Below are 24,703 nucleotides of genomic sequence, written 5' to 3'. Positions count from 1 at the left end.
TGCTGAACCTGCAAAACCAATTGAGGTGGAGCATCAAAAGTGTCAATGGGACAAAATTCTTATTATGTTACAATTACTCTCTCTGGCTAGCAGTCAGTACATGCTATGAAAAGTACACTCGAGGTCGCCATTAATTTTAGCACACGATTATGATCGGCAAGTTGAGAATCCCTGTGCAAACTCGGGTCTTCCATAGCCTCGAACCGCACACGGGTCCTCAACCTGTGCCTCAACCTACAGTACTTATATTAATATCGGAGAGCTGAGAAACCTTGTGCAAACTTGGGTCTTCCATAGCCTCAAGTCGCCTCTGCAGAGTTCTCACTTCCCCCTTAACCTACAATACAATACTTATATTAGTACCGGAAAGCTGAGAATCCTTGTGCAAACTTGGGTCTTCCATAGCCTCAAGTCGCCTCTGCGGAGTTCTCTCTCCCCCTTAACCTACAATACAATACTTATATTAGTACCGGAAAGCTGAGAATCCTTGTGCAAACTTGGGTCTTCCATAGCCTCAAGTCGCCACTGCGGAGTTCTCTCTCGAACTTCCCCCTTAACCTACAGTACTTCTATTAGTACCGGGAAGCTGAGAATCCTTATGCAAACTTGGGTCTTCCATAGCCTCAAGTCGCCACTGCGGAGTTCTCTCTAGAACTTCCCCCTTTACCTACAGTACTTCTATTAGTACCGGGAAGCTGAGAATCCTTGTGCAAACTTGGGTCTTCCATAGCCTCAAGTCGCCACTGCGGAGTTCTCTCTCGAACTTCCCCCTTAACCTAAAGTACTTCTATTAGTACTGGGAAGCTGAGAATCCTCGTGCAAACTTGGGTCTTCCATAGCCTCAAGTCGCCTCTCAACTTCCCCCTTAACCTACGGTACATAATATGTATGTAAAGGCCCTGGACATAATGTGTCCTGTGGGGCCAATAGGCGAGACGTCAGGTCTGCACCCACTTCACCACTACCCTGTCTCTCAACTGACTCAGAGATTACAGGTGTGGTTATAAATGGCACAGGAAGGGCAAGTCCCTGAGTAGTGGCGATACTTGGGCACACACTGCAGGAACGGACAAAACTATCTATGTCCCGTCCCATCCCTGGCCAGAAAAAGTCAGCTCGGATACGGCCCTGGGTCTTCCTTTTCCCCATGTGACCTCCTGAGGCTGAACAATGACCCCATTGTAACACTGCTAGGCGGTACTTGGCGGGAACGACAAACTGCAGTCGAACCTCGCCCTCGGGTGTTCGTGACTCACGGTAGAGCCGTCCTTGTTTACGAAGGAACTTGGCTCGACCTCCCCGTGAATACTTAATCACTCGACCCTTTTGTCTGTTCCGCACGGTAGCAAGTGTCGGGTCAGAATGTTGTTCTTGCACAACAAGTTGACTACACATCAGATCTTGCGGCGATTCAATGATCACTGGGGTGACACAGTCTGGAGCCTCAGTCATGGCTCGTGTTACCGCAGCAGCCGAAGTCTGAGTAGCGTCATCATCGGAGCAACTATCCTTGACTCCTTGAATATTGCCTACTATTAAGTCAAATAGAGGCTCTGGCATGACAACTGCAAGTGTCGTACCAGTATAAAATGGAGATGCCACCTGGATACATGCCTCAGGGAACAATCTCACTGATCCATCAATAAGCTTTGCATGGATCTGTCGACCTGTATACTGCTCAGGCCGAACTAAACTCTGCTTAACAGAGCAACCTGAGGAACCATTGTCTCTCAGGACCTTCACAGGAATGTCTCCCACAAACCCTTGCTGAACAAGGAAGGTACTGTCACCTGTGGGAGGGCCTGTGGAGGAAGCAGCTAGCCACTCATGAGGCTGCTGAATTGATGTGGCAAACATTGTGCCTTGAAGGTTATATTGGGGAGATGGAACATTGGCCATCTGTGGAGGGGGGTTCACTGTCACTGTGGGACTAGTGAACTGTGGGGAAGTACCCACACTGGTAGGGACGTGACCACCAGGCTGCTGCTGAGGAATGAAGGCTGCATTTGCTTCCTGCCTCTTTTGAGCTGGTGGTGAAAAAGTTTGTCCCGACGGTCGATTGCGTGGCTGATACTGCTGCTGGTTAGGGTACTTGTTGTACCTCTTCCACTCAGGTTTCTGAGTGTTTTGCCCCTGGTCCTTCCACTGCGGTTTGCTTGGACCTTGACCATTACTCTGAGAACGGCCTTGGTGCTGGGATTCAGTCTGAGACGGCTTCCCAGACTTGGCAGTCTCTTTTCTGCTCCAGGTGTTTTGCTTACGAGCTTGATACCCGTATGCAGTAAAGAATGCGTCAGCCTTCTCTGCCATTTGGCTGGCATCTTTCACCTGGCAGATCTTAAGCTGTGCTATGAGCTCAGCAGGCCACGACCTCCCTAGCTGTGTACGCAGCATAAGGTCAATTATCCCCTCACGCGTGGAAGGAGTTTCATCTTTCTCCATCCACTCATTTAAATAAGCTGTGAGACGATCAAGGAACTGAACAGCTGTCTCCTTGTCTTGGAGACGAGCTCGCATGAACTGAACTTTGGCGTCGTCTACTGTGAGACCATACGCCTTAATGAGTGCAGCTTTCATCATCTCATATGTGAGATTGTCTCCACGAATTCTGTGGAGAATATCGAGGGCAGGGCCCTCAAATAGGCTAAGAAACTGAAGCCGCTTAGCTGCCTCATCCAGTTGATATAAGTCTGCCATGTCCTCAAAACGAGCTATGTACGGCTCGATTCGCTCGCTTTCCTTGTATGAAGGAAGCTTGATGCGTGGGGTCGCCAGGACATGTGCAGGGAGAACGCTCGTGGAGCTTTGACCAACTGCACCAGACGTGTCTGAAGCCAAGGAATCTCGCTTGAGCTTCAGCACTTCAAGTTCATGTTCTCGTTCTTTGTCTCGTTGTTCACGCTCGTATTCGCGCTGTTCTCGCTCGTGTTCGCGCTGTTCTCGCTCTTTTTCTAACTCGAGCTCGCGTTGTTTCTGCTCGTGTTCGCGCTCCTTTTCGCGTTCCTCACGCTGTTCTCGCTCGTATTCGCGCTGAATCCTACGCTCTTCACGAGCATCATTCTCGCGCTGCTGTTCCTGATTATGCCGTGAGAGTATATACTCTTTAATTTCGGTTGGGTCCGAAAGACCCATTTCTTTGGCTTCCTGTAAAAATACAGTAGTAGCCATTTCGCTAATTTATTAAGCAAACCGAAATTGAGTACTGACTGCTTAGCGACGAATACTAATAAACAAAAGTAAAGAGTACAGACACAAGCTAGTGGTGACCAGTCTTATCCAGTTAACTGGCAAAGAATAAATCAAAAATGTAAATGACTGGGAAGACTCAATAATAAACACAATGGTACGGCGACTTCCCAGAAGCGAATAAAATTGTCTGGCGTTACCAAGAATAAACTAGAGTTAAGTACTCTATGGATTGATAAAGCAAAATTCACTTGCTAAATTAAGGGTAACCACCAGTAAACTTGTGCCTATAAACTTTAATGATAAATACCTAAATATGAATGAGTGAGCACTATCTCGTGAATAGCTTTAGAGCTAGGAGTTAATATCCTGGAATGAGGTCGCCAATTGTCACGGGGTTTTTATAATATCTGAGTAATTTTGATATAAATGGTTAAATATTATTTAATTTGATAATAATATTCAATAATATTGAAGAGCAAAGACAATGATTGTCTTGCTACATCAAGCAACGATTACTTTACGCTGACTTGCTAAGATTCTCAAGAACGAGAATTTATAAACTTTCTCAACAGTACACAGCAGAGACTAATTACTCACAATTGCTGAATTACTGTACTGTTAGCCTCTGGAGAAAGTTACATCACCCCTGACAATAAATAACTAATACTAATAATAATAACATCAGGTTCTTGCTGATGCATTAACTCCTGGCACAACGGATTTTAAGTTAATACAACAAGACTGGTCTAAGTACCAGTTATGAAAGCAAAACGTTTATGCAAGCTAGGAGCTATATGGGAAATAAGCTTAATAATGGAGAAATGAAACAAGATTTTACTTTAAGCTCAAGGAAAAGAACTGTTAAATTTATTAATTACAAAAAATAAATTTAACGTTACAATTCAAATCAATTAAATGAGACGCACTCACTCACTCGCACAAAAGCTAAATACTTACGCCTAGGAAAAACACCTTAACTAAACTCTTAAGACTACAAAATACACAAAGGAAATACTAGTCAATGAATGCGGTGTATCACCCAAAGCTGGAGAACTAAAGGTGGGAGCTTGGAGAAACTGTAAGTGGAGTTTGGGTACTAGCTGACCTCTCGCACTGCTGCACAGGTCCTGTCTCCGTCACAGCAAACACTAAACTGAATTCAAATGCACTGTATGGGCAGGAAGCACGAGCCACCGGAAGAAGGCGTGGCTAACGGTTTATGCAAGCAGAGGCGAACGATAAAAAACAATTGTATCGCTCAGTAGCGCACTTAGTGACGTGCATTAAATCGGTCACTTTTGAAAGTGACGAATGTTTTGAAAAGTTACTCCGAAATGGAGAGAGAAACGGTTAACTGAGCGATACACAGTGAGTTTTCCACTATTAGTTCGTGGCTTCTCACAAAAAGGAAATGTCGCGAATTGATTCGTGACAGGGAGGGGGAGGAAAGGAGGGAAGGGGAGGTGAAGAAAAGGGAATACTCTTCTACTGTATCCCTCTCTCTCTCCCTCCCTCCCTCCCTCCCTTTTCATTTCTCCCTTCCTCCCCTTCCCCCTCCCTCTTTCATTCACCCCTCCCTCCTCCCTGCTTCCCTTTCCTCTTCCATTATACTCGACTACCCCCCCTTTCTCTCTCTCTCCACAAAAATATTTCCCAAAAGTTATGATTTAATACCGTAGACTTTTACATAGATAGACAGATAGACAGATGAAGAAATGAAGCAAAGATAGATGTATAAACTAAATGAAGGTTAGATAGATAGATAGATAGATAGATAGATGCTGTAGGAGGTAGAGAGAGATAGATAAAGAGCAGATACTGTTGCTTAGATGAACTCTTAAGAAATACCGATAGAGAAAATAGATAGAAAATGTGAGTATTGATAGATAGATAGACAGAAAAATGTAAGTTAATGGAGATAGATAGATAAAGAGAGAAAGAGATGGAAAAATATGTAAGAGTTTATGTAGATAGATAGACAGATAGATAGATAGACAGAGAGAGAGGGATAAGATACAGTATGTAAGAGTTTATGTAGAGAGAGAGAGAGAGAGAGAGAGGGGGGGGGAAATATGTACGAGTTTATGGATAGATAGATAGATAGATAGACAGACAGACAAACCTGGAAGAAAGGGCGACTCCTAAGACCGCTACGACTGGGGAGGAGGAATAGGGAGAAGGATTGGGAGGAGATTGGGGAAGAAGGAATGGGGAGGAAAGAGGAGAGGGGGGAGGAGGAGGACGAATGGGAGGAGACAGAGGAGAAGGAATGGAGGGAAGGATTGGGGAGGAAAGAGTAGGAGAATTGGGGAGAAGGACTGGGGAGGAAAGGCTTGGCACGTCTAAGGGACTTTCCATACTGAGTACTGAGGGAGGGAGAGAGAGAGAGAAAGAGAGAGAGACAGAGAGAGAGAGAGAGAGAGATTTTGGTGTCGAAAAATTTAAAAAAGGGAAAGAGAGAGAGAGAGAGAGAAAGAGTCTCCAAAAAGTAAAAGAGAGAGGGAAAGAGATGAGAGAGAGTGAGAGAGAGAGAAAAGAGAGGGACAGGCTGCCAAATGACTGCCCAGGGAGAAGATATAGGGAGAGGGAGGAGGGAGGGAAGAAGGGAGAGAAGGGGGAAGGAAGGTGAGAGGGAGGTAGGTAGGATGGGTAAATAGGAAGGAAGGGAAGGATGGGAAAGAAAGTAAGAGTGATGGAGAAGGGGAGAGAGGAAGGGAGAGATAGGGAGGGAGAGTGAAGAGAGAGAAAGAAGGGTTGAAAAGGGAAAGGAGAAAAACGGAAGGGAGACAAAGGAACGAAGGAAGGGCGAAGGAAAGAAGGAAGGGGAGGAAGGAGGGAGATGGAAAGAAGGAAGGGGAGGAAAGCAGGAAGAAAGGGGAGGAAGGAGGGAGAAAAAAGGAAGGAAAGGGAGGAAGGAGGGAGAAAAAAGGAAGGATGGGGAGGAAGGAGTTTGATGGAAAGACGAGGAGGGAGAGAAAATGATGGATGAGGAGGAAGGAAGACGGAACGATGGGACAGGGGAAGAAGGAAGGACGGAAGGAAGGAAGAACGGAAGGACGGAAGGAAGGAAGGAAATGAAAAAGAAAATTCGAAGGGAATAGAGAGAGAGGGAGGGAGGGAAGGATGTTACAAGGGATAGAAAAAAGGGAGGAAAGAAAGGAAAAGAATGGGAAGGGGAAGGGAGAAAGAGGGAGGGGAAGATAGGAGAATGTTTGGGGGAGGGGGAGAGGGAGGGAGAAAGGGAGAGCAAGGGAGAGGGGGAGGGGAAGGGAGGGTAAAGCATAGGAGATGGGAAGGGAGGAAGGGAGAAAGAGGCATAACAGAGGGAGAGAAGGAAAAGGTGGGGAGAGGTGGGGGAGGGAAGGAGAGGGGAGGGGGAAGGGGGAAGGCATAGGGAGGGAGGGAGAGAAAGAGGGGGAGAGGGAGGGTAGAAGATGGGGAGGAAAGGGGGGAGGGGTAGGAGAAAATGGAAGGGGAGGGCAAGGGGGAGGGGGAGTCAGGGGGAGGGGAAAGATAGGGGGAGGAAGACAGATGAGCAGAGATTGAGGGGAATATAGATCAGAGGGGAGGGGAGGGGAGAAGACAGAGGAGCACAGGGAGTGGAAGTGAGAGGCAGGGTAAGTTGAAGGGAGGAAAGGGAGGATGCAAAGGGAGGGGAGGGAGGAAGGGGAAAGGGGGAGGCAGGGTGGGGAGAGAGGGGAATCAGGGAGGGAGGAAGGGGAAAGGGGGAGGGAAGGGAGGGAAGTCGGCAGGTGTTAAGTGGCTGGAGGTAGGTAATGCGGTAAGTATGATAGACTGGGTTTGTAGGTAGGTAGGTAGGTGGGTAGGTAGGTAGACTAACTCAAAGACGGAGAGATAAATGGAGACAGATATATACGATCGGCAGATAGATAGATAGATAGATAGATAGGCAGGTAAGAAAATATGGGCTGTGAATTTGAGAGAGAGAGAGAGAGAATATATATTTATTTTAGCGACCGGCACACACACACACACACACACACACACACACACACACACACACACACACACACACACACACACACACACACACACGTAGGTACGTTTAGATGAAATTACTTACATATGTGGGTCTAGAAATGCACACGTAATTACCTGGAGAAAGAAAATATAATTAATTGCATTATTTATTAGTAGACTGAATCTATCTACCTACCTACCTACCTGCCATCCTCATCTATTTACCTGTCTGTCTATCTATCTATCTATTTATCTATCGTCATCTAACACGTTTATGTGTATGAGATGGCTTAGTGTGTGTGTGTGTGTGTGTGTGTGTGTGTGTGTGTGTGTGTGTGTGTGTGTGTGTGTGTGTGTGTGTGAGAGAGAGAGAGAGAGAGAGAGAGAGAGAGGATGGTAGAGAGGAAGGGAGGGATAAGTGAGATAAGGAAGAAGATAGGGAGGGAGGGAGGGAGACGAAGGGAGGAAGGAAAGTTGAGACAGGGAGGCAGAAAGGGAGGGAGAGATAGGTGAGAGGGAGGGCGGAAGAAGACAGGGACGGAAGATTAAGGAGGAGGAGGAGGAGGACGAGGAGGAGGAGGAGGAGGGAGGGAGGGAGGGAGGGAGGGAGAGAGAGAGAGAGAGAGAGAGAGAGAGAGAGAGAGAGAGAGAGAGAGAGAGCATGGATGGTTGGTTTTAGTGCTGTTTTCGCGTCAGGGGAAGGATTACTAAGTCTCCAATGTACATGTGTTAAGAGTCTATCTAGCACATGATCTAACATTCTCTCTCTCTCTCTCTCTCTCTCTCTAAGCCTATATTGTTGTCAAGTTAGGGGGTTTTCTAGCACTTCGTCGTGACTAGTATATTTCTAGATACACCCTGTTAATTCTAGTAATCCATTTCAACGTCGGCCAGACGATTTTATTCAGCTGAGAGAGAGAGAGAGAGGGGAATAGGGATTAGGGAAGACCGTAGAAAGGGGGAGGAAAGGAAAGAGGAAGAGGGAGGGAGGGAGTAAGGAAGAGAGAAAGGGAGGGAAGGAGAGAAAGGAATGTAAGGAGGGAGGGAGGGAGAGAAAGGAATGTAAGGAGGGAGGGAGGGAAGAAAGCGAGGGAGTAAAGGAGAGAGACAGAAAAAGGAGGAATAGGGGAGGGAGAGAGGGAAATAAGAGGGGGGAGGAGAGTAGGAGGAAAGGAAGAGAAGGGAGAGAGAGGGGAAGGGAAACATGAAAGGAGAGAGGGTGACAGGAAGAAAGGGAGTCAGGGAGGGAAAGGAAGAGAGAGGGAAAGGGAGCGAGGGAGGGAGGGAGGGAGCGAGGGAGAGAGAGGGAGGGAGAGAGATAAATCAATGTTCGTGGCTCACACCGGCTCCGGGATATGGCTTTATTCCAGCTGACGTTCACCCCTGCCTCACCCTGCCTCCCCTTGCCTCACCCCTGCCTCTCTCTTGCCTCACCCTTGCCTCCCTGCCTCACCTTTGCCTCCCTGCCTCACCCCTGCCTGCCTCCCTCACCCCTGCTGCTTCTCTCCTGCCTCCCCCTCACCCCTGCCTTCCTGCTTCAACCCTCCTAACTCCTGCCAACCTCAACCCTGCCTCTCTCTCTCTCTCTCTCTCTCTCCTTCCATCCCTTCCACGGTCCTTTCTCATCCCTGTCCCCCCCCCCTCTCTCTCTCTCTCATTTTCTCTCCATCTCACGTTGACGAAAGACTTGATACAATTCTCCACTGTTTTTCCTTCCAATCTCTCTCCTAATCTCCCTTCTTCGTCTCTGTCTTTTTCCTCCTCCCTCCTCACTCACTTTCCTCCCTCCTGGCTCCCTTTTTCTCTCCATTTTCTCCTTTCCTCCTCCTCCTCCTCATCATCATCATCATCTCATTTATTTCCTTAATTTCCATTCCTTTATCTCCTTCTTTCCTCTTTTCCTCTTCTCCCTAACACCTTCTCCTGAGCGATTTATTTTGCTTATTACCCCTTACTGTCCTCTTCTGTTGCGTAAATCCTTCCAATATCGCCATACTCTGCAAGAATAACGGAGAGAGAGAGAGGAAAATAAGTGAGATGGGAGGAGGGAAAAGACAGGGAGGAAGGAAGGAGATTACGAGAGATATTGGAGAGAGAGAGAGAGAGAGAGAGAGAGAGAGAGAGAGAGAGAGAGAGAGGTTTTACAGCAGGTAATAAAAGTGGCAACGAACTTTTGCTCATTTCTGTACAACAGGACATGAAAGTTTCTCTAATAATTCTCTCTCTCTCTCTCTCTCTCTCTCTCTCTCCCTCTGCGTCAGAAGGAAAGTTACGGACGTGTCAAAAGTGTGAAGCGGGTAGAATTATAATGTAACCCTTGAACCTAACTGTAGAATAGAGCCCTTAAGATCTTTTATCCCCTAACACCTGATCTTTTGCGACTCATCCTTCATATTAAACATCTGTATCTTTCTCTACGTGACTGATACAAAACGATGTAGATATTAAACCAATTATATACTACAGGCGTTATGGTGTACGCAAAATAAATCGCTATGGAGACGGAGTTGCGTACCCCCCTTGCCCACCTGGAGTATAATCACCTGTACACTGATCTCATTAACCCCCAAACACACACACAAAACACACACACACACACACACACACACACAGGTCGTGGAAGGGGTGTTGTTACTGAATAGGCACGAAAAACAGCTTTGTATCGTGTTTTCAATGTGACAGACAGACGCGGCCATTAATATCCCCCTTTCATATCAACTTTTTTTTTTGTTTTTATAATTCTCTCTCATTTTTTTTCCATATAATTGCCTCACCCCATTTTCTACCGCTTCACACAGGGGTAACTCCGAGAAAAACACTTCCAGACACACTCGTTGGAATTTAGGGCTTTTAGAGGCATTTTCTCCTTGGGAAATTTAGGCTAGAGGTCCCCGGAGGCCTACAGAGGGACGCCTTCACGTGGTGGCACTGATATAGCCGCGTGGATCCACTACCGCGTATGAAAAATGCCCCTAAACTCCCTCCCTATCCCCCAAAAGGAAGAAGAGACTGTGGGAATTGTCTTTACAGGCTGTGTCAAAAGTTCGTCTATTATTCCTTCAAGTCTATGTCAGTTCTATGTCACCTCTCCCTCTTTCCTCCTGACACTATTGGAGAGAATCTTCCATAGGCAGAGAAACATGCCAAGCCTCTCTCAGCTCAGGTGTATTTGCCGGAAGAGGAAAGGTAAAGGTAGGTGAAATATTAGGAGAATTTTTGCACCCCACTGTGTCGCTGTCCGTATTGGTGTGTGTGTGTGTGTGTGTGTGTGTGTGTGTGTGTGTGTGTGTGTGTGTGTGTGTGTGTGTGTTTTATGGGTAAGACAGATATCATGTGTCTTGGGGAAGTGTGTATTTTACGTACACACACACACACACACACACACACACACACACACACACACACACACACACACACAGAACAAGACATTGATCTACTCTCTCCCGTGAACTGTCTACCTCCCTCTCTCCCTCCCCTTCCTCCCTCCCTCCAGTGGTCACCCATCCCTACCTCCATTCCTTCTCTGGCACTGTATTCCTCCTCCAGTTTCCTCCCTCTCTCTCTTTCCTCCTCCCTCCTTCCTCCTTTCTCTAACACTCCCTCCCTCTCTCCGCTAAACTTCCTCCCAACTCCCTCTCTTCCTATCTTTCCTCCCTCTCACCTCCTGTTCTTTCCTCCTCTCCCATTACAGTACGCCTTCTCCCTCCCCTACCTTGCCTCTCTCTCTCTCTCTCTCTCTCTCTCTCTCAGGAAAAGGAAGAGGTGGAATGGAGCAAAGAGGAAGGGGCGCCAGGATGAAAGATACACATTTTTTTTTTTTTTTTGCAAGGAAGAAGGAACCCAAGGCCAGAAGTCTGCAAATTATTCCCTTCAAGAAAAAACAAGGTAACAGAGTGCCAAATTCAAGATCTATTATACATACTATATATTATTCATTCTATAGTGCGTTTGTTGTTACCTGGCCACCCCTTTGAACCCAATTAGTGGCAGGTGAAGGTAGATTTGAGGCTCAGGTAGTTAATAAGGACTAAAAACCGCGTAACTAAAAACCCATCAATTTTCAACAAACTTCCCAATTCCATTCCCAAATCAGGAAATCTGTGAACCAATTAGCCTTTCCAATTTCCCCCAACTCAGGAAAACCGTCAGGGAAATTGGCTGTGAAAATTGCCCCCTAATCAGGAGAACTAAGCACAAATAAGCCCTTCCAATTAGCTATCCAATTAGCTTTTCCAATTTCCCCCAACTCAGGAAAACCATCAGGGAAACAGGTTGTTAAAATTGACCCCAAGTGACCTTCAACTGACCCCAAGTGACCTCCTTCCTTGTGCTTCAGGTCTGGCAGTTCTTAGGTCCCTCTCCCAGGCCACATCCTCCCCCCTTGTAATGGAACTTTTGATCGCAGGGCAAAACGGTGTGGAAAGTTAGTTGGATTAGGAAGGAGGGAGTGAGGAAATTGACAAGGGTGAGAGGGAAGGAGTGGGGAAGGGAGAGCGGTGGAGTGGGGAAGGGAGAGCGGTGGAGTGGGGAAGTGGAGGGAAGGAAGAGGGAAGGAATGTGTGAGGGGAGTGAGGAAATTGACAAGAGAGGGAGGGGAGAGGAAGAGAGAGGAGTGAGGATGGGAGAGAGATTATCACAGAAGGAGTGAGGGAATTGACAAGGGTGAGAGGGAAGGAGTGGGGAAGGGAGAGCGGTGGAGTGGGGAAGTGGAGGGGGAGAGAGGGAATGAGAGGGAGAATGGGTGATGGACAGGGAGAGAAGAGGAAGGACGATTAAGAAATGAGGATGGAAAACGAGGGAGAGAGGGAGGGAGGAAAGAGTGGGAGATATGAGGAAGAGAAGGAAGGAAACTGGATGAGAGGGAAGGAAGACAGCAGGGTGGACCTAATGAGAGAGAGAGAGAGAGAGAGTCGCCAGGTGTGTTTACAGGCTCCGTGACCAGCCTGGGGAGTGTATGGGGCAGGATGATGTGGTGTGGTGTGGTGGTGGTGGTGGGAGTCGTTACTGAGTAGAGAGAGGAGCAGCTGGGAGATATTGAGAGAGAGAGAGAGAGAGAAACAGACAAACTTGCATGACAGATTTGACGCGTCGTGTCTTGTATTAAAAAAAATAATAATAATAATCGATGCAATTATTTTGAGTGAGCGGGAAATTAACGTGATTGCTTAAAACACACACACACACACACTCTCTCTCTCTCTCTCTCTCATAAAAACTTTCAGTCATAAACCATCTAGTGAATGGATGGCATTATTTTTACAATTTTATATATTATTATTATTATTATTATTATTATTATTATTATCATTATCATCATTATCATTATTCTACTACAACTACTGCTGCTGCTGCTACTACTACTACTACTACTACTACTACTGCTGCTGCTGCTACTACTAATACTACCATTATTATTATTATTATTATTATCCTCATCATCATCATCATCATCATCATCATCACCCAACCCCTCCAACCAATATCCCTTTCACATGAACCTGTAAACAAGACGATTTTTCTCAGCTTCCAAGAGCCCCGTCGCAGCAGGGGGTTAAGGGAGGCTGTGTCCAGCCCCCCCAGGTCTCAAAGCCTCTCGTCAGCTGAATCAAATCGTCCGGAGGGAGAAAGAAGAATAGATAAAGAAGAAAAATAAATTGATTGAAATGAATGATGTTTGATTGCCTGGGTGGATGGTGAGAGAGAGAAAGAATGTGTGTGTGTGTGTGTGTGTGTGTGTGTGTGTGTGTGTGTGTGTGAGAGAGAGTGAGTGAGTGAGTGAGTGAGTGTGTGTGTGTGTGTGTGTGTGTGTGTGTGTGTGTGTGTGTGTGTGTGTGTGTGTGTGTGTGTGTGTGAGAGAGAGAGAGAGAGAGAGAGAGAGAGAGAGAGAGAGAGAGAGAGAGAGAGAGAGTGTGTGTGTGTGTGTGTGTGTGTGTGAGAGAGAGAGAGAGAGAGAGAGAGAGAGAGAGAGAGAGAGAGAGAGCACGTCTAATCTCGCAAATTGACTCACTGGCTAATCGCCTGACTCTCTGGCTGATTGGCTGTGACAGACTGACTCACTGACCGACTGACTGACTCATTTAATGGTGAACCCCTGACTGACTGACTAACTAACTGACTGAAACTGACTGACTGACTGACACTGACTGACGAAGTGTGACTGACTGACTGACTGACACTGACTGACTGACGGATTGTGACTCACTGACTGACAGACTTATTTAATGGTGACCCCCTGACTGATTGACTGACTCATTAACTGGTGACTGACCGACTCATCAACTGGTGACTGACTGACTGACTCATTTAATGGTGACCCCCTGACTGATTGACTGACTGACTGACTCTTTAACTGGTGACTGACTGACTGACTCATTAACTGGTGACTCACTGACTAACTCATTAACTGGTGACTCACTGACTGACTCATTAACTGGTGACTCACTAACTCATTAACTGGTGACTCACTAACTCATTAACTGGTGACTCACTGACTAACTCATTAACTGGTGACTCACTGACTGACTCATTAACTGGTGACTCACTGACTGACTCATTAACTGGTGACTCACTGACTGACTCATTAACTGGTGACTCACTGACTAACTCATTAACTGGTGACTCACTGACTAACTCATTAACTGGTGACTCACTGACTAACTCATTAACTGGTGACTCACTGACTAACTCATTAACTGGTGACTCACTGACTGACTCATTAACTGGTGACTCACTAACTCATTAACTGGTGACTCACTGACTAACTCATTAACTGGTGACTCACTGACTAACTCATTAACTGGTGACTCACTGACTGACTCATTAACTGGTGACTCACTGACTCATTAACTGGTGACTCACTGATTGACTCATTAACTGGTGACTCACTGACTGACTCATTACCTGACGACTCACTGACAGATTAACTGGTGACTGACTGACTGACTGGTAACTTCTCCATCCAAGACCAGTTCAAGCCGTGACTCATCTTCCTCCCTCCCTCCCTCCCTCCCTTAACTGGAATTCTGGAACCCTGCCAAGAGGTGGTTGTAGGGGAGGGAGGGGAGGGAGGGAGAGAGGGAGGGATGATAGGTAGGGAACTGAAGTGGAAAAGTAGAGAGGTAGAGGGAGGGAGGGTGACGGGGAAGAGAGGGAGGGAAGGAAGGAAGGGAGGGAGGTAGGGCAAGAAGCGAGGGAGGAGGGAGACGGGGGAGGGAGGAGGGAGACGGGGAAGGGAGAGAGAGAGAAGGGGGAGGGAGGGGGCAGAGGAAGGGAGAGAGAGAGAGGGGGGAGGGAGGGAGATGGGAAAGGGAGGGAAGGAGGGAAAAAGAGAGGGGGGGAGGGAGGAGGAAGGGAAGGAGGGAAAAAGAGAGGGGGGGAGGGGGGAGGGAGGGAGATGGGAAAGGGAGGGAAGGAGGGAGAGAGAGAGGGTGGAGGGAGGGAGATGGGGAAGGAGGGGGAGGGGGGAGAGAGGGAGATGGGAAAGGGAGGGAAGAAGGGAGAGAGAGAGAGGGGAGGGAGGGAGATGGGGAAGGGAGGGAAGGAGGGAGAGAGAGAGGGGGGAGGGAGAGAGGAGGGAGACGGGGAAGGAAGGGAGGGAGAGAGGAAAGAAGGGAAGGAAGGGAGAGAGAGAGGGGGAAAGGAGGAAGGGAGGAAATAGGCATAAGGAGGAGGAAGAGGGGGGGGAGGGACTAGGAAGGGGGGAGTGAAGAGAGATATACAGTAGGGAGGGAAGGGAGACAGGAAGGGAGAGATAAAGACATAAGGAGGGAGGGAGAGGGAGGAGAGAGAAGGGTTAGCAGTGAAAGAGAAGTACATAAAAGGGAGGAAAGACAAAGAGGGAGGGAGAAAGGGAGACAGAGGGAGGAAAAGAGCAAGAAAACCGGGAGGAAGGAAAGGGAAATCAACGAGAGAGAGAGAGAGGAGCAAATAGTCTCCCTTTAAGAGAGAATTGATTTGGGAATGTCTACGGAAACACATGATGATGGAGGGAGGGAGAGAGGGAGGAAGATGGGTAGGGAGGGAGGGTGAGAAGGAGGAGGGAGGGAGGGAGGGAGGGAGGGAAGATGGGTAGGGAGGGAGAGTGAGAAGGAGGAAGGGAGGGAAGATGGGTAGGGAGGGAGGGTGAGAAGGAGGGAGGGAGGGCAGATGCGTAGGGAGAGAGGGTGAGAAGGTACGTAGGTAGGTATATAGGGAGGGAGAGAAGATAGGTATGTAGGTAGGTAGGGAGAGAAAACATGTAGGTAGGTAGGTAGGTAGTGAGGGAGGGAGACGAGGGAGAAGACAGGTAGAAGGGAGAGAGCTGGGGAAAAGGGAGAAGTGGAAGAGGAAGGTGCGAGGGAGGAAGGGAGGTGAAGATGGGTAAAGAGGAAGGTTCGGTAAGGAGGGAGGGAGGGAAGGGGAGGGAGAGAGGCTGTGGTTAGGGTGGAGAAAGTGCTATGGTGTGTGTGTGTGTGTGTGTGTGTGTGTGTGTGTGTGTGTGTGTGTGTGTGTGTGTGTGTGTGTGTGTGTGTGTGTGTGTGTGTGTGAGAGAGAGAGAGAGAGAGAGAGAGAGAGAGAGGAAGGATGTGAAGTGGCAGGTAGAGGAGGGAGTGAAAGAAGGGCAGGGAGGAAGGGAGGAAATGAAGGACAGGGAGGAGTGGAAGGGCAATGGGGAAGAGGGAGGGAGAGAGGAGGGAGGGAAGTGAGATAGATGAGGAAGAAAGGGAGGGAAGGGAGGGTAGGACCAAGGGGGAGGGGGGAGGAACTATAAGACAGAGAGAGAGAGAGAGAGAGAGAGAGAGACAAAGTGAAAAGAGAGGGAGAGTGGAAGGGCGGACTGAGAAAGGGGAGGGGAAGAGAGAATGAAAGGGTGAGAAGCAAAGAGGAGGGAAAGAGGGAAAACAGAAGAGACAGAACAAGGGGAGATGTAGAAGAGGGATAGAAAGAGAGGAAAGCATCATCATCATCATCATCACAGGGAGCAAATGTCGTAGGGAGCTTAGCCTCACTCACCCTCTGACTCCACCTACAGGGGTCCCTTCGTGCAACCCTCCAGGCGGCGACTCTTCCCTCTCTCTCGACAAGAATGATGGTCCTGCCCTAGCCATGAGATCCCTGGCCTTCCCTTTGGTCTCCTCCCTGGGTTAAGTCTCTCAAAGGTCAGCCTCACGAAAACTGGTCACGTGCTTATATATCTGGAGTTGGTGCTGACGTATGATGTGGTTAACAGGCCTTGACTCAGTCTCGCCAAGTAGTTACTCGCTATGCACCCAGTTGGGTACGAGTGATATTCCACGATCCTGCAAAGGCATTTACTACCAAAGGAGTCAATTCACCGCTTCAAGCCACAATGTAGTGTCTATGTCTCAGCCACAGAGTAAGACAGGGAACACCAATGCCGTGAAGATGTCAATTTTCGTCCTTGTACACAAATAACGGCAACACCAAATACCTGTGTTAAGGGAGTTCATAACCCTGTAGGCCAGACCAATGTGGCAAGAAACCTCACCAGCTGACCTACCGTTGTTATTTACCTCACTGCCAAGGCACGTGAATCTTGCCAAGACATCCACACACTCACCACAAGCTTGGACAAACTGAATTGCTTCATCCAACAAGCCATCAAATGCCTGGACCTCGGTGTTGGCTGAAGAGACCTTTAATTCCAACGGCTTCACATTCTCGTGAACTCCTTGGGGGACATTCAGTATCTCCAGCAACTCTGCTAGAATAACTGCATCATCAGCAAAGTCAAGGTCAGTAACCCTCAATTTGCCAATTGATACTCCACAATGACTGACTCACAGCTCAGCTAAGTACCCAATCCATGAACTTAGTGAAGAGTGTGGGAGCATGGACACATCCCTGTCATACTCCAATACTTACTGGAAAGAAGTTGGATGTTCCTCCTTCACACTTGATAGTACTCTGCGTTTGAATACAGGCCAGCAATCAGTCGGATTATCCCTGAGGGGATCCCACGGAGTTGCAGGAGTTCCCATAATACATCCCGATTTACTAAGGCAATGCCTTATTGAGCTCCACACTGGCTGCAAGAAGACCTTGTCGAAACTCAATGCAGCATTCCACAAGAGCTCAAAGAGCCAGGATGTGGTCACCTGTAAACTTCTTTGGTGTGAATCTGGATTGCTCAGGCCTCTAAAATTTTAGAAAATGGTCCCAGATATGCATCAGGAGAATGTAAGAACCTTGTCCAGTACACTGAGCGTTGTAATACCACAGTAATTACTACAGTCACACTGGTCTCCTTTCCCTTTCCAGGCACGGGTGACCAAACCCCTTGTCCAGTTGGAAGGAATGATACCAGTCCGCCAGATGGCTTCTGTGACTACATGTAATATTCTGATCATGGCTTCACTCACGGCTTGATCAGTTCTGCCGGGATGCAACCCTTCAACCCATCCACTGCCTTCTCGATTTCGTCTATTGAAGGCATGGTATCATCAGTTGGTGGGAAAGCAGTCAATGGTTGCACACCAGCCGACAGAAGCTCTCCACTGGGAGGTTCAGCCATATACAGCTGCGCCAAGTACTCAGCCCAACGAGCTCTACACACATTCATCCCCAACACGAGCCATCCATCTGTCCGAACTGAGTTAAGAAGCTGGTGTGGACTGGAGCTTCTTCAGGACTCGGTCCACAGGTCAAAAGTCATTCACATGGAAATTGCCTTCCACCTCCTCAGTGATTTCTCTGACATGCCTCTCCTTGTCTGTTTTCAGCAAAACCTGTGCCTGTCAAGACACAAGTCTGTGCAGCTCCTGATCCCCAGCTAGTCTAGCAGCACGACTCTTCTCAACTGTTGTCGGTGTCTCCAGTGAGACAAAACCCCTCCTTGCTCTCAGGCACCTTCCAATGCACTCATCTGCTACTGCCAGGGTAACAGTTTAAAGGCATCTCATTGTTCATCAGGATCCTTGACAGTACTGAGCGCTTCAAACCGACCTGAGACTGCCACTGCGTACTTATGAGTAAACTCCTTGTTCCTGAGTTTCTAAAAATGGAGTTGTTTTGGGTTGCATCTTGAGCTTCACTTAGTTTTGATTTGTAGCTTCAGAGTGGCAACAAGAAGTCTGTGATCAGAAGCAAGGAACGCTGCATTCCTTAAAACCCTGTAGTTCTGAAGGATCCTCCGGTGAGTGCTAACAAGGATGTGGCCAATCTCCTTTGCAACCCCTCAGGTATTGGAGTACCGTGTCCAGTAAAAGATAAGGCTTCTGAAATCAGGATCCAGCAATTCTCAACTCATGGGGCTTTGCAAATTCCAAAAGGTAATGACTATTGGAATTCCGTCCCTGTCAGTGCCCGTATAACCACACTGAAGGCACCCAGGGCCAAGAGTGTATCCCGCGAGGGGCGCTGTTCCACACCTGAGGGAAGTTTAGCGTTGAACAGATCTTTCTCTTCAAGCCCACTCATCACAGTTGGAGTGTAACTTAGTAGTGAGATGAAGCCTAGGAGTGTTTCAACCTCACCAGCATTACACGTTCATCAACTGGAATAACTCTGTCGACACAAGGCACTAAGCAAGCAGCATTTTTTTTTTTTTTTTTTTTTTTTTTAATGTGTCCGACTCTGGGCATAGGCTTTCAAGGCCCAGCAGTCCTCCTACGTAACGCACACCTCTACATGTCACCACTTCGGCGCTAACACCCACCGTCCATACTGAATACATGCTAGGGCTGTCTCATACAAGACTGGTGTATTGGTATTAGCGGGGGTATTTGTACGACATGTCGGCGGGTCTTCTGGTAGATCAGTAAAGTCTGATTTTTATGAAGTTCAAATCCTTAAACTGTTCCCTGCCCCAGTGGGATTTGAACCCGGGTCCGTTAGGACCGCAGGCCACCTCTCTACCGATTGAGCCACCGCCTTCAGTTACCCCAGCAAAACCTCTAACATGGGCACCATCAACACAGCCGGACAGTAGTGTGTGTAGAACCATCGCTACTGATATCGCCATGCCCGGACCGCCTCACCTCAGACACTGCAACAATACTAACCCCCAATCGCCCCAACTCTCGTGCCCTTAGAACGTTCCATGCCCCCACCAGGAGTGCTTTCCGAAGGTTAAACCCCTGCGTGGTTCAAGAAAGGTTCAAGTGTCCTCTGAGTCACAACGATGCGAGTCAGAAACAGGAGAGGGGCCAAGGGTTCCCCCCCCCCCCAATCCAGTTGCTGGGGTTCCGTAGGCTTAGAGAGAGAGAGAGAGAGAGAGAGAGATGCGTCTAAAACTTGGCCCCCATAACGAAAGGTGAAGAGAGAGAAATGGAAAGGAAGAGACTAACTGGATAGAGAGAGAGAGAGGGGAGAAAGGCAGCGAAAATTAAGATATAGAAAATGAACGCAGAGAGGCAGGGAGAAGAGGAATGGATTTTGAGAGAGAGAGAGAGAGAGAGAGAGAGAGAGAGAGAAATAGTGAGAGAGAGAGAGAGTGAGAGAGTAAGAGATGCCGTACAGGTAAGCCACCCCAGAACATCTCACCCTTTCGAAAAAATCTCCCTAAATCTCTCCCTTCCTCCCTTAACCGACCACCCCACCGCCCTCCCTTCCTCCCTGACAACCCCATCTACCATTCTAAATATAAAAACACCCACAAAAAACGACATAAACGAGAAAAAACGAGGATTAAAACAGGGAGATAGGGGCGCCGGTGAGATTTGGCAACCTAGTCAGCATCCCGCGCTTCTCTTCCCTCAGTGTCCTGGAAGACGTGGGGAAGGAAGGACGTTTGCTCTTGCTCTCTAACCCCCACTACCACCACCTCTAATCCCCCACCCCAATAACCACTACTACTACTACCGCAATTTCGTTATTGGATAATTTTCCCAACCACTATAACAACAGTCGAACAACCTTGGCCTCAGTCTATTATTGTTTCATCTATCGAGGCGGCAAGGCATATTTACTATCTATCTATCGTGAAAAAATATATAGTAGAAAAGTAGACAGCATTTCCTGTGATTCTTATATTTATCAAGCCAGTGTGAAGTTCGTTTTTCGCCTCCCAGACGTATACTAAGAAGTTCTAAGGAAACACATTGAAGGCCTGATTACAATTTATATGACGGGAAAAATATAATTCCGTTGTCGTCGCCCTCCTATACACGTTTGTAATTGTCGTATGCCTAGACGTGTGTGAGTGAAGGATACGCGTGGAGGAAGACAAAGGAGCAGTGGAGGGAAGAAGGAAGACAGGCTGGAGAGGTTTGGAATAAAGACCCTCTGAGACACTCCCCGCCACACATGCCCAGCGCTGACTGACGACTCCACCGTTTACATGAGGCTTGAAGGTATGCACTCTCAGGGGTTTTTTCCTCCGCTTTTCCTCCCTCCTCTCGCCTCCCCTCCCGTCCGAATTTTCACATCTTGCCTCCCACATCCTTAGCCGGTGTCTGGATCACCTGTGTTCTTTCTTAACCGGAAATCTGCAAGCATTTCTTTGTCTTTTCGATGGCTTCTCTCCTTTGTTCTTTGCCGTCTCTTCCTCTGTCTCCCTCTCTCGTCGTTCTTTCCTCCCTGGTCATTCTCCTGCCTCTCTTCTCCCTCCTGTGCCTCTGTCTCCTCCCTGTCTCTCTGCTTTAGTCTCCCTCTGTCCCGCCCCGTCCAATAATTTGTTCCTTGCCGTCTCTCTCATCCTCTGTCTCCCTCTCTCGTCGTTCTTTCCTCCTTGGTCATTCTCCTGCCTCTCTTCTCCCTCCTGTGTCTCTGTCTCCTCCCTGTCTCATCGCTTTAGTCTCCCTCTGTCTCCCCCTGGCCAATACTCCTACTTTTTTTTTTTCTTACTCTCCCTCTTCCAGGAATACTTCAATACTTTTCCCCTGCTTTCTTCCCTCCCTCCCTCCCTCCCTTCTTCCTTTCCTCCCTCCCCTCCCTCCTTCCTTCTCTCCCTTCACACCGCAAAGGAAATACCACGTGGTTCTACGATCACTAACATACGCGATGTAGGGAAGGAAGGAGGGAAAGAAGGAAGGAGGGAAAGAAGAGAAGGAAAGGAGGAAGGGAAGGAAGGAGGGAAAGATGGAAGGGAAGGAAAAAGGGAAAGAAGGGAGGGAAGGAAAAAGGGAAAGAAGGGAGGGAAGGAAAAAGGGAAAGATGGAAGGGAAGGATGGAGGGAAAGGAGGAAGGGAAGGAAGGAGGGAAGGAAAGGAAAGGAGAGAGGGAAAGAAAGAAGGAAAGGAAGGAGGGAAAGAAGGAAGGGAAGGAGGGAAAGAAGGAAGGGAAGGAGGGAGAGAAGAAAGGGAAGGAAGGAAGAAGAGAAAAGGGAAGCAGTAAGGAATGGCGAGGGAGGGAGAGAAGGAAGGCAGATAAAGGAGGCAAGAGGTGGGAAAGGTGAGTCAGAAAAAATAAGAGTGAAGAAAAGAAAGGAAATGAAACGAAGGAGGAAGGAAAAAAGGAAGGAAAAACCGTAAGAGTGAAGGAGTGAAGAGATGGAGGGAGGAAAAAAAAAAAATAAAGCCGTGAGTAGCAAGGAAAAAGTGAAGGAAAGATTTTGAGAAGTGGAAGAGAAGGAGTGTAAGATGTAAGGATGAGGAAGGAGTGCTTAAAGACGGGAGTGAAGGAGGGAGGGAATGGTAGAAGGGAGGGAGGGAGGGAACAGTAGAAGGAAGGGAGGGAAGGAGGTATGAGTGGAAGCAAGGAGGTAACAGTAGAAGGGAGGAGGGAGGGAGGGAAGAGGAGGAGGGAGGGAGGGAGGGAAGAGGAGGAGGAACGGAGGGAAGAGGAGGAGGAACGGAGGGAAGAGGAGGAGGAACGGAGGGAAGAGGAGGAGGAAGGGAGGGAAGGAGAGAGGGAATAGTAGATGGATGGAAGGAAGGAAGGAAGGGAGAGAGGGAAGAGAAGAAGGAAGGGAGGGGACAGAGGAAAGAGTGAGGGAACCATAACAGGGAGAGAAAGGGAGCGATGGAAAGGGAGAAGAGAGAAAAATAAATACTCTCACTTTTAATATACGATCAGAAAACTCATACTAGGCAGGTCCTCGCAAGAACAGGACAAGGATAGCAAAGCAGGCTCTCCCCTGCCCACCAATCCCCCCGACAAACCCGGCAGGAAAAAGGACGAAGGAACATCACCAGCTCCTACAAGAGTGACTTTAGCAGAATAAGGCAAAGATAGTGAGGAAGAAGGCTGTGAGAGAGAGAGAGAGAGAGAGAGAGAGCAGGGAGGGGAGGAAGTGAAAGAGGAGTAGCAGGGTAGGGGAGATGGAAAGGGAGGGAGGGAGGGAGGGGAGGGGAAGGGAGGAAGGGAGGCATCTTTTGGACCATATTACCCCTCCCTCCCTCCCTTAAGGAACAAAGGGCAAGAGGGGGAGAGAGAGAGAGAGAGAGAGAGAGAGATTCAAAAGACGTAAGAGACTGAAAGGCAAGGAACATCTATCCCTCCCAATCTCTCTCTCTCTCTCTTTTGACCATGGCTGTCTGTTTCCCTTTCCCACTTTCCTATAAAATTCCCCAATAGCTTTTTCTATAGTATTCCTTCTCACTTTTTCCTTCCTTCGTCTTCATCTAATTCTTCTCTTTCTTTTTCCTCCTCTCCTTCCTCTTCTTCATCTGTTTATCCCATTCTTTCTTCTTCCTCATGTCCTCCTTCTTCCTCTTCCTCCTCCTCCTCTTCTTCTTCTTCATCTGTTTTTTCTCCTTCCTCTTCTCTCCATCTGTTTATCCCTTCCTCCTCCTCCTCTCCTCCTCCTCCTCCTCTTCTTCTTCTTCTTCCTCCTCTACATTCTCCTAATTTCTTCTTCCTTATATATATACTTAATTCTTCTTCCTTTATTCCAGTGGACCTAATCTTGAAAGACATCCAGTAGGGGCCAATTCTCTCTCTCTCTCTCTCTCTCTCTCAAATGGGTCGGTTAGAGATGCAACAATGAGGAAAGGGGGACCGTTAGCGATGTCCCCTCCCCCCTCCCTTTTCTCTCTCCTCCCCTCCTCCCCCTCTTTTCCCTCCCCCTTCTCCCTTTTCACTCTTCTTCTCCCCCTTCTCTCCCCTTACCCCTTTTCACCTCCCCCTTTTACCTATCTATTTTTTCCTCCATTCCTCCTCCTCCTCTTAACCATCTTCCTTTTCTTCTTTCCTCCTCTCTTCTCCCTTACCCCACTTTCTTTCTCCCTTCTTCCTTTCTAACCTTTCCTCCACCTCTCTCACCCTTAAGCATGTTTCCTTCGGCCTCTCTCTCTCTCTCTCTCTCTCTCTCTCTCTCTCTCTCTCTCTCTCTCTCATCAACTTTAAGCCTTCTTTTTTAATTACAAAGCGTTCCTATCCTCCACTGCATGAGAGAGAGAGAGAGAGAGAGAGAGAGAGAGAGAGAGAGAGAGAGAGAGAGAGAGAGAGAGAGAGTGAGTTTACTGCCTCTTCAGAAACAAATTAAGTGAAATATAAGTTTAAAAATTGGACAAAATCAAATATATTTCTGAAGCCAACGGACTGATAAGAAGAACTGATTACTGATAAGAATTTGGTGAGGATACCCTACCCTGTGAAGTATGGGCCTAGTGCCAAGGGTGTAGAAGCGCAGTGTTATCAGTCTTCCACAGGTCATGATAATAATGATAAGGACTGGCTGCTGATTGGTACTTCGCAGGAGATTGGTTGAGATAAGCTTGCGGTTGTAATAATAATCATCATCATCATTATTATCACTCATCGTCATCATCATCAATCATCATCATCAACAATCATCGTCATCATCATCAGCATCAGCATCAATCATCGTCACCATTATCATCAATCATCATCAATCATCCTCATCATCATCATCAGCAGCAGCAGCAGCAATCATAGTCATCATCAATCATCATCATCCTTAATCATCGTCATCATCATCATCAATCACCTTCATCATCATTATCATCATCAATCATCGTCGTCATCATCATCAATCACCATCATCGTGATCATCATCATTAACCCTTCCCGTATCGTTGTGGAAACTTTTCACTATCATTATTATTATTATTATTATTATTTTAAAACTGTGACATTTCAAAGGCTACTTGACCTGAAGCCTTCAAATATAGTCAAGTTTGTCGTTCAGTTGTCGTTTCTTCTGGCCGAATATGGTGTCAATTCGTCCACCAGATCTCCGGATATTATTCTAACAAAAAAAAAAGTGAGTCAGCCACACCATTTCAAGAACCACTTATACTAGCAAGCTTAAGTTTTACTACAATATACCCGAGCAGTGAGGTGGATTATTCTCTAAGATCGCCTGGGGTAAAAAATGGTGACTTTTCCGAATAATCCTGATGTCACCTAATTTTCCATGAAGGATTAAAACTGGAGCCGCCAAACTTCGTGGACTTATAGACTGTGATGACCTCAGTTGACATGCACAAGACAGGTGAACTTGACCTCAACGTTTCTTTATAACTCGGCTTCTGGTAGGCAATGGCTGTGACGGATTTCAATATCAAAATAGTTCTTGGACAGTGGCGTTGCGGTTGTTATTGATCTTGAAATAATGGACAGATGCGAGACGTGAGAAATTATCATCATCATCATCATCATCACTACAAATCACGAAGCAAAACACAAA

The 24,703-nt window shown here is 47.5% G+C and overlaps 1 protein-coding gene across 1 annotated transcript in view; it reads left to right on the top strand.

The window, feature by feature from the left end:
• Positions 1 to 20,403: 20,403 nt before the first annotated feature.
• Positions 20,404 to 24,703, top strand: part of msi (RNA-binding protein musashi) — a 150,790-nt gene continuing 146,490 nt past the window's right edge. Inside the window, exon 1 of the mRNA XM_080276554.1 lies at positions 20,404 to 20,462. Coding sequence (XP_080132680.1) covers positions 20,450 to 20,462 — 13 coding nt within the window. The 5' untranslated portion in view covers positions 20,404 to 20,449. The remainder of the gene's footprint in view (positions 20,463 to 24,703) is intronic.

This window comes from Coenobita brevimanus, chromosome 65 (assembly GCF_032717465.1).
Source record: "Coenobita brevimanus isolate Jiangsu-jjx chromosome 65, ASM3271746v2, whole genome shotgun sequence".
Lineage (NCBI taxonomy): Eukaryota > Metazoa > Arthropoda > Malacostraca > Decapoda > Coenobitidae > Coenobita > Coenobita brevimanus.
This window is presented reverse-complemented; position numbering and strand designations above follow the sequence as displayed.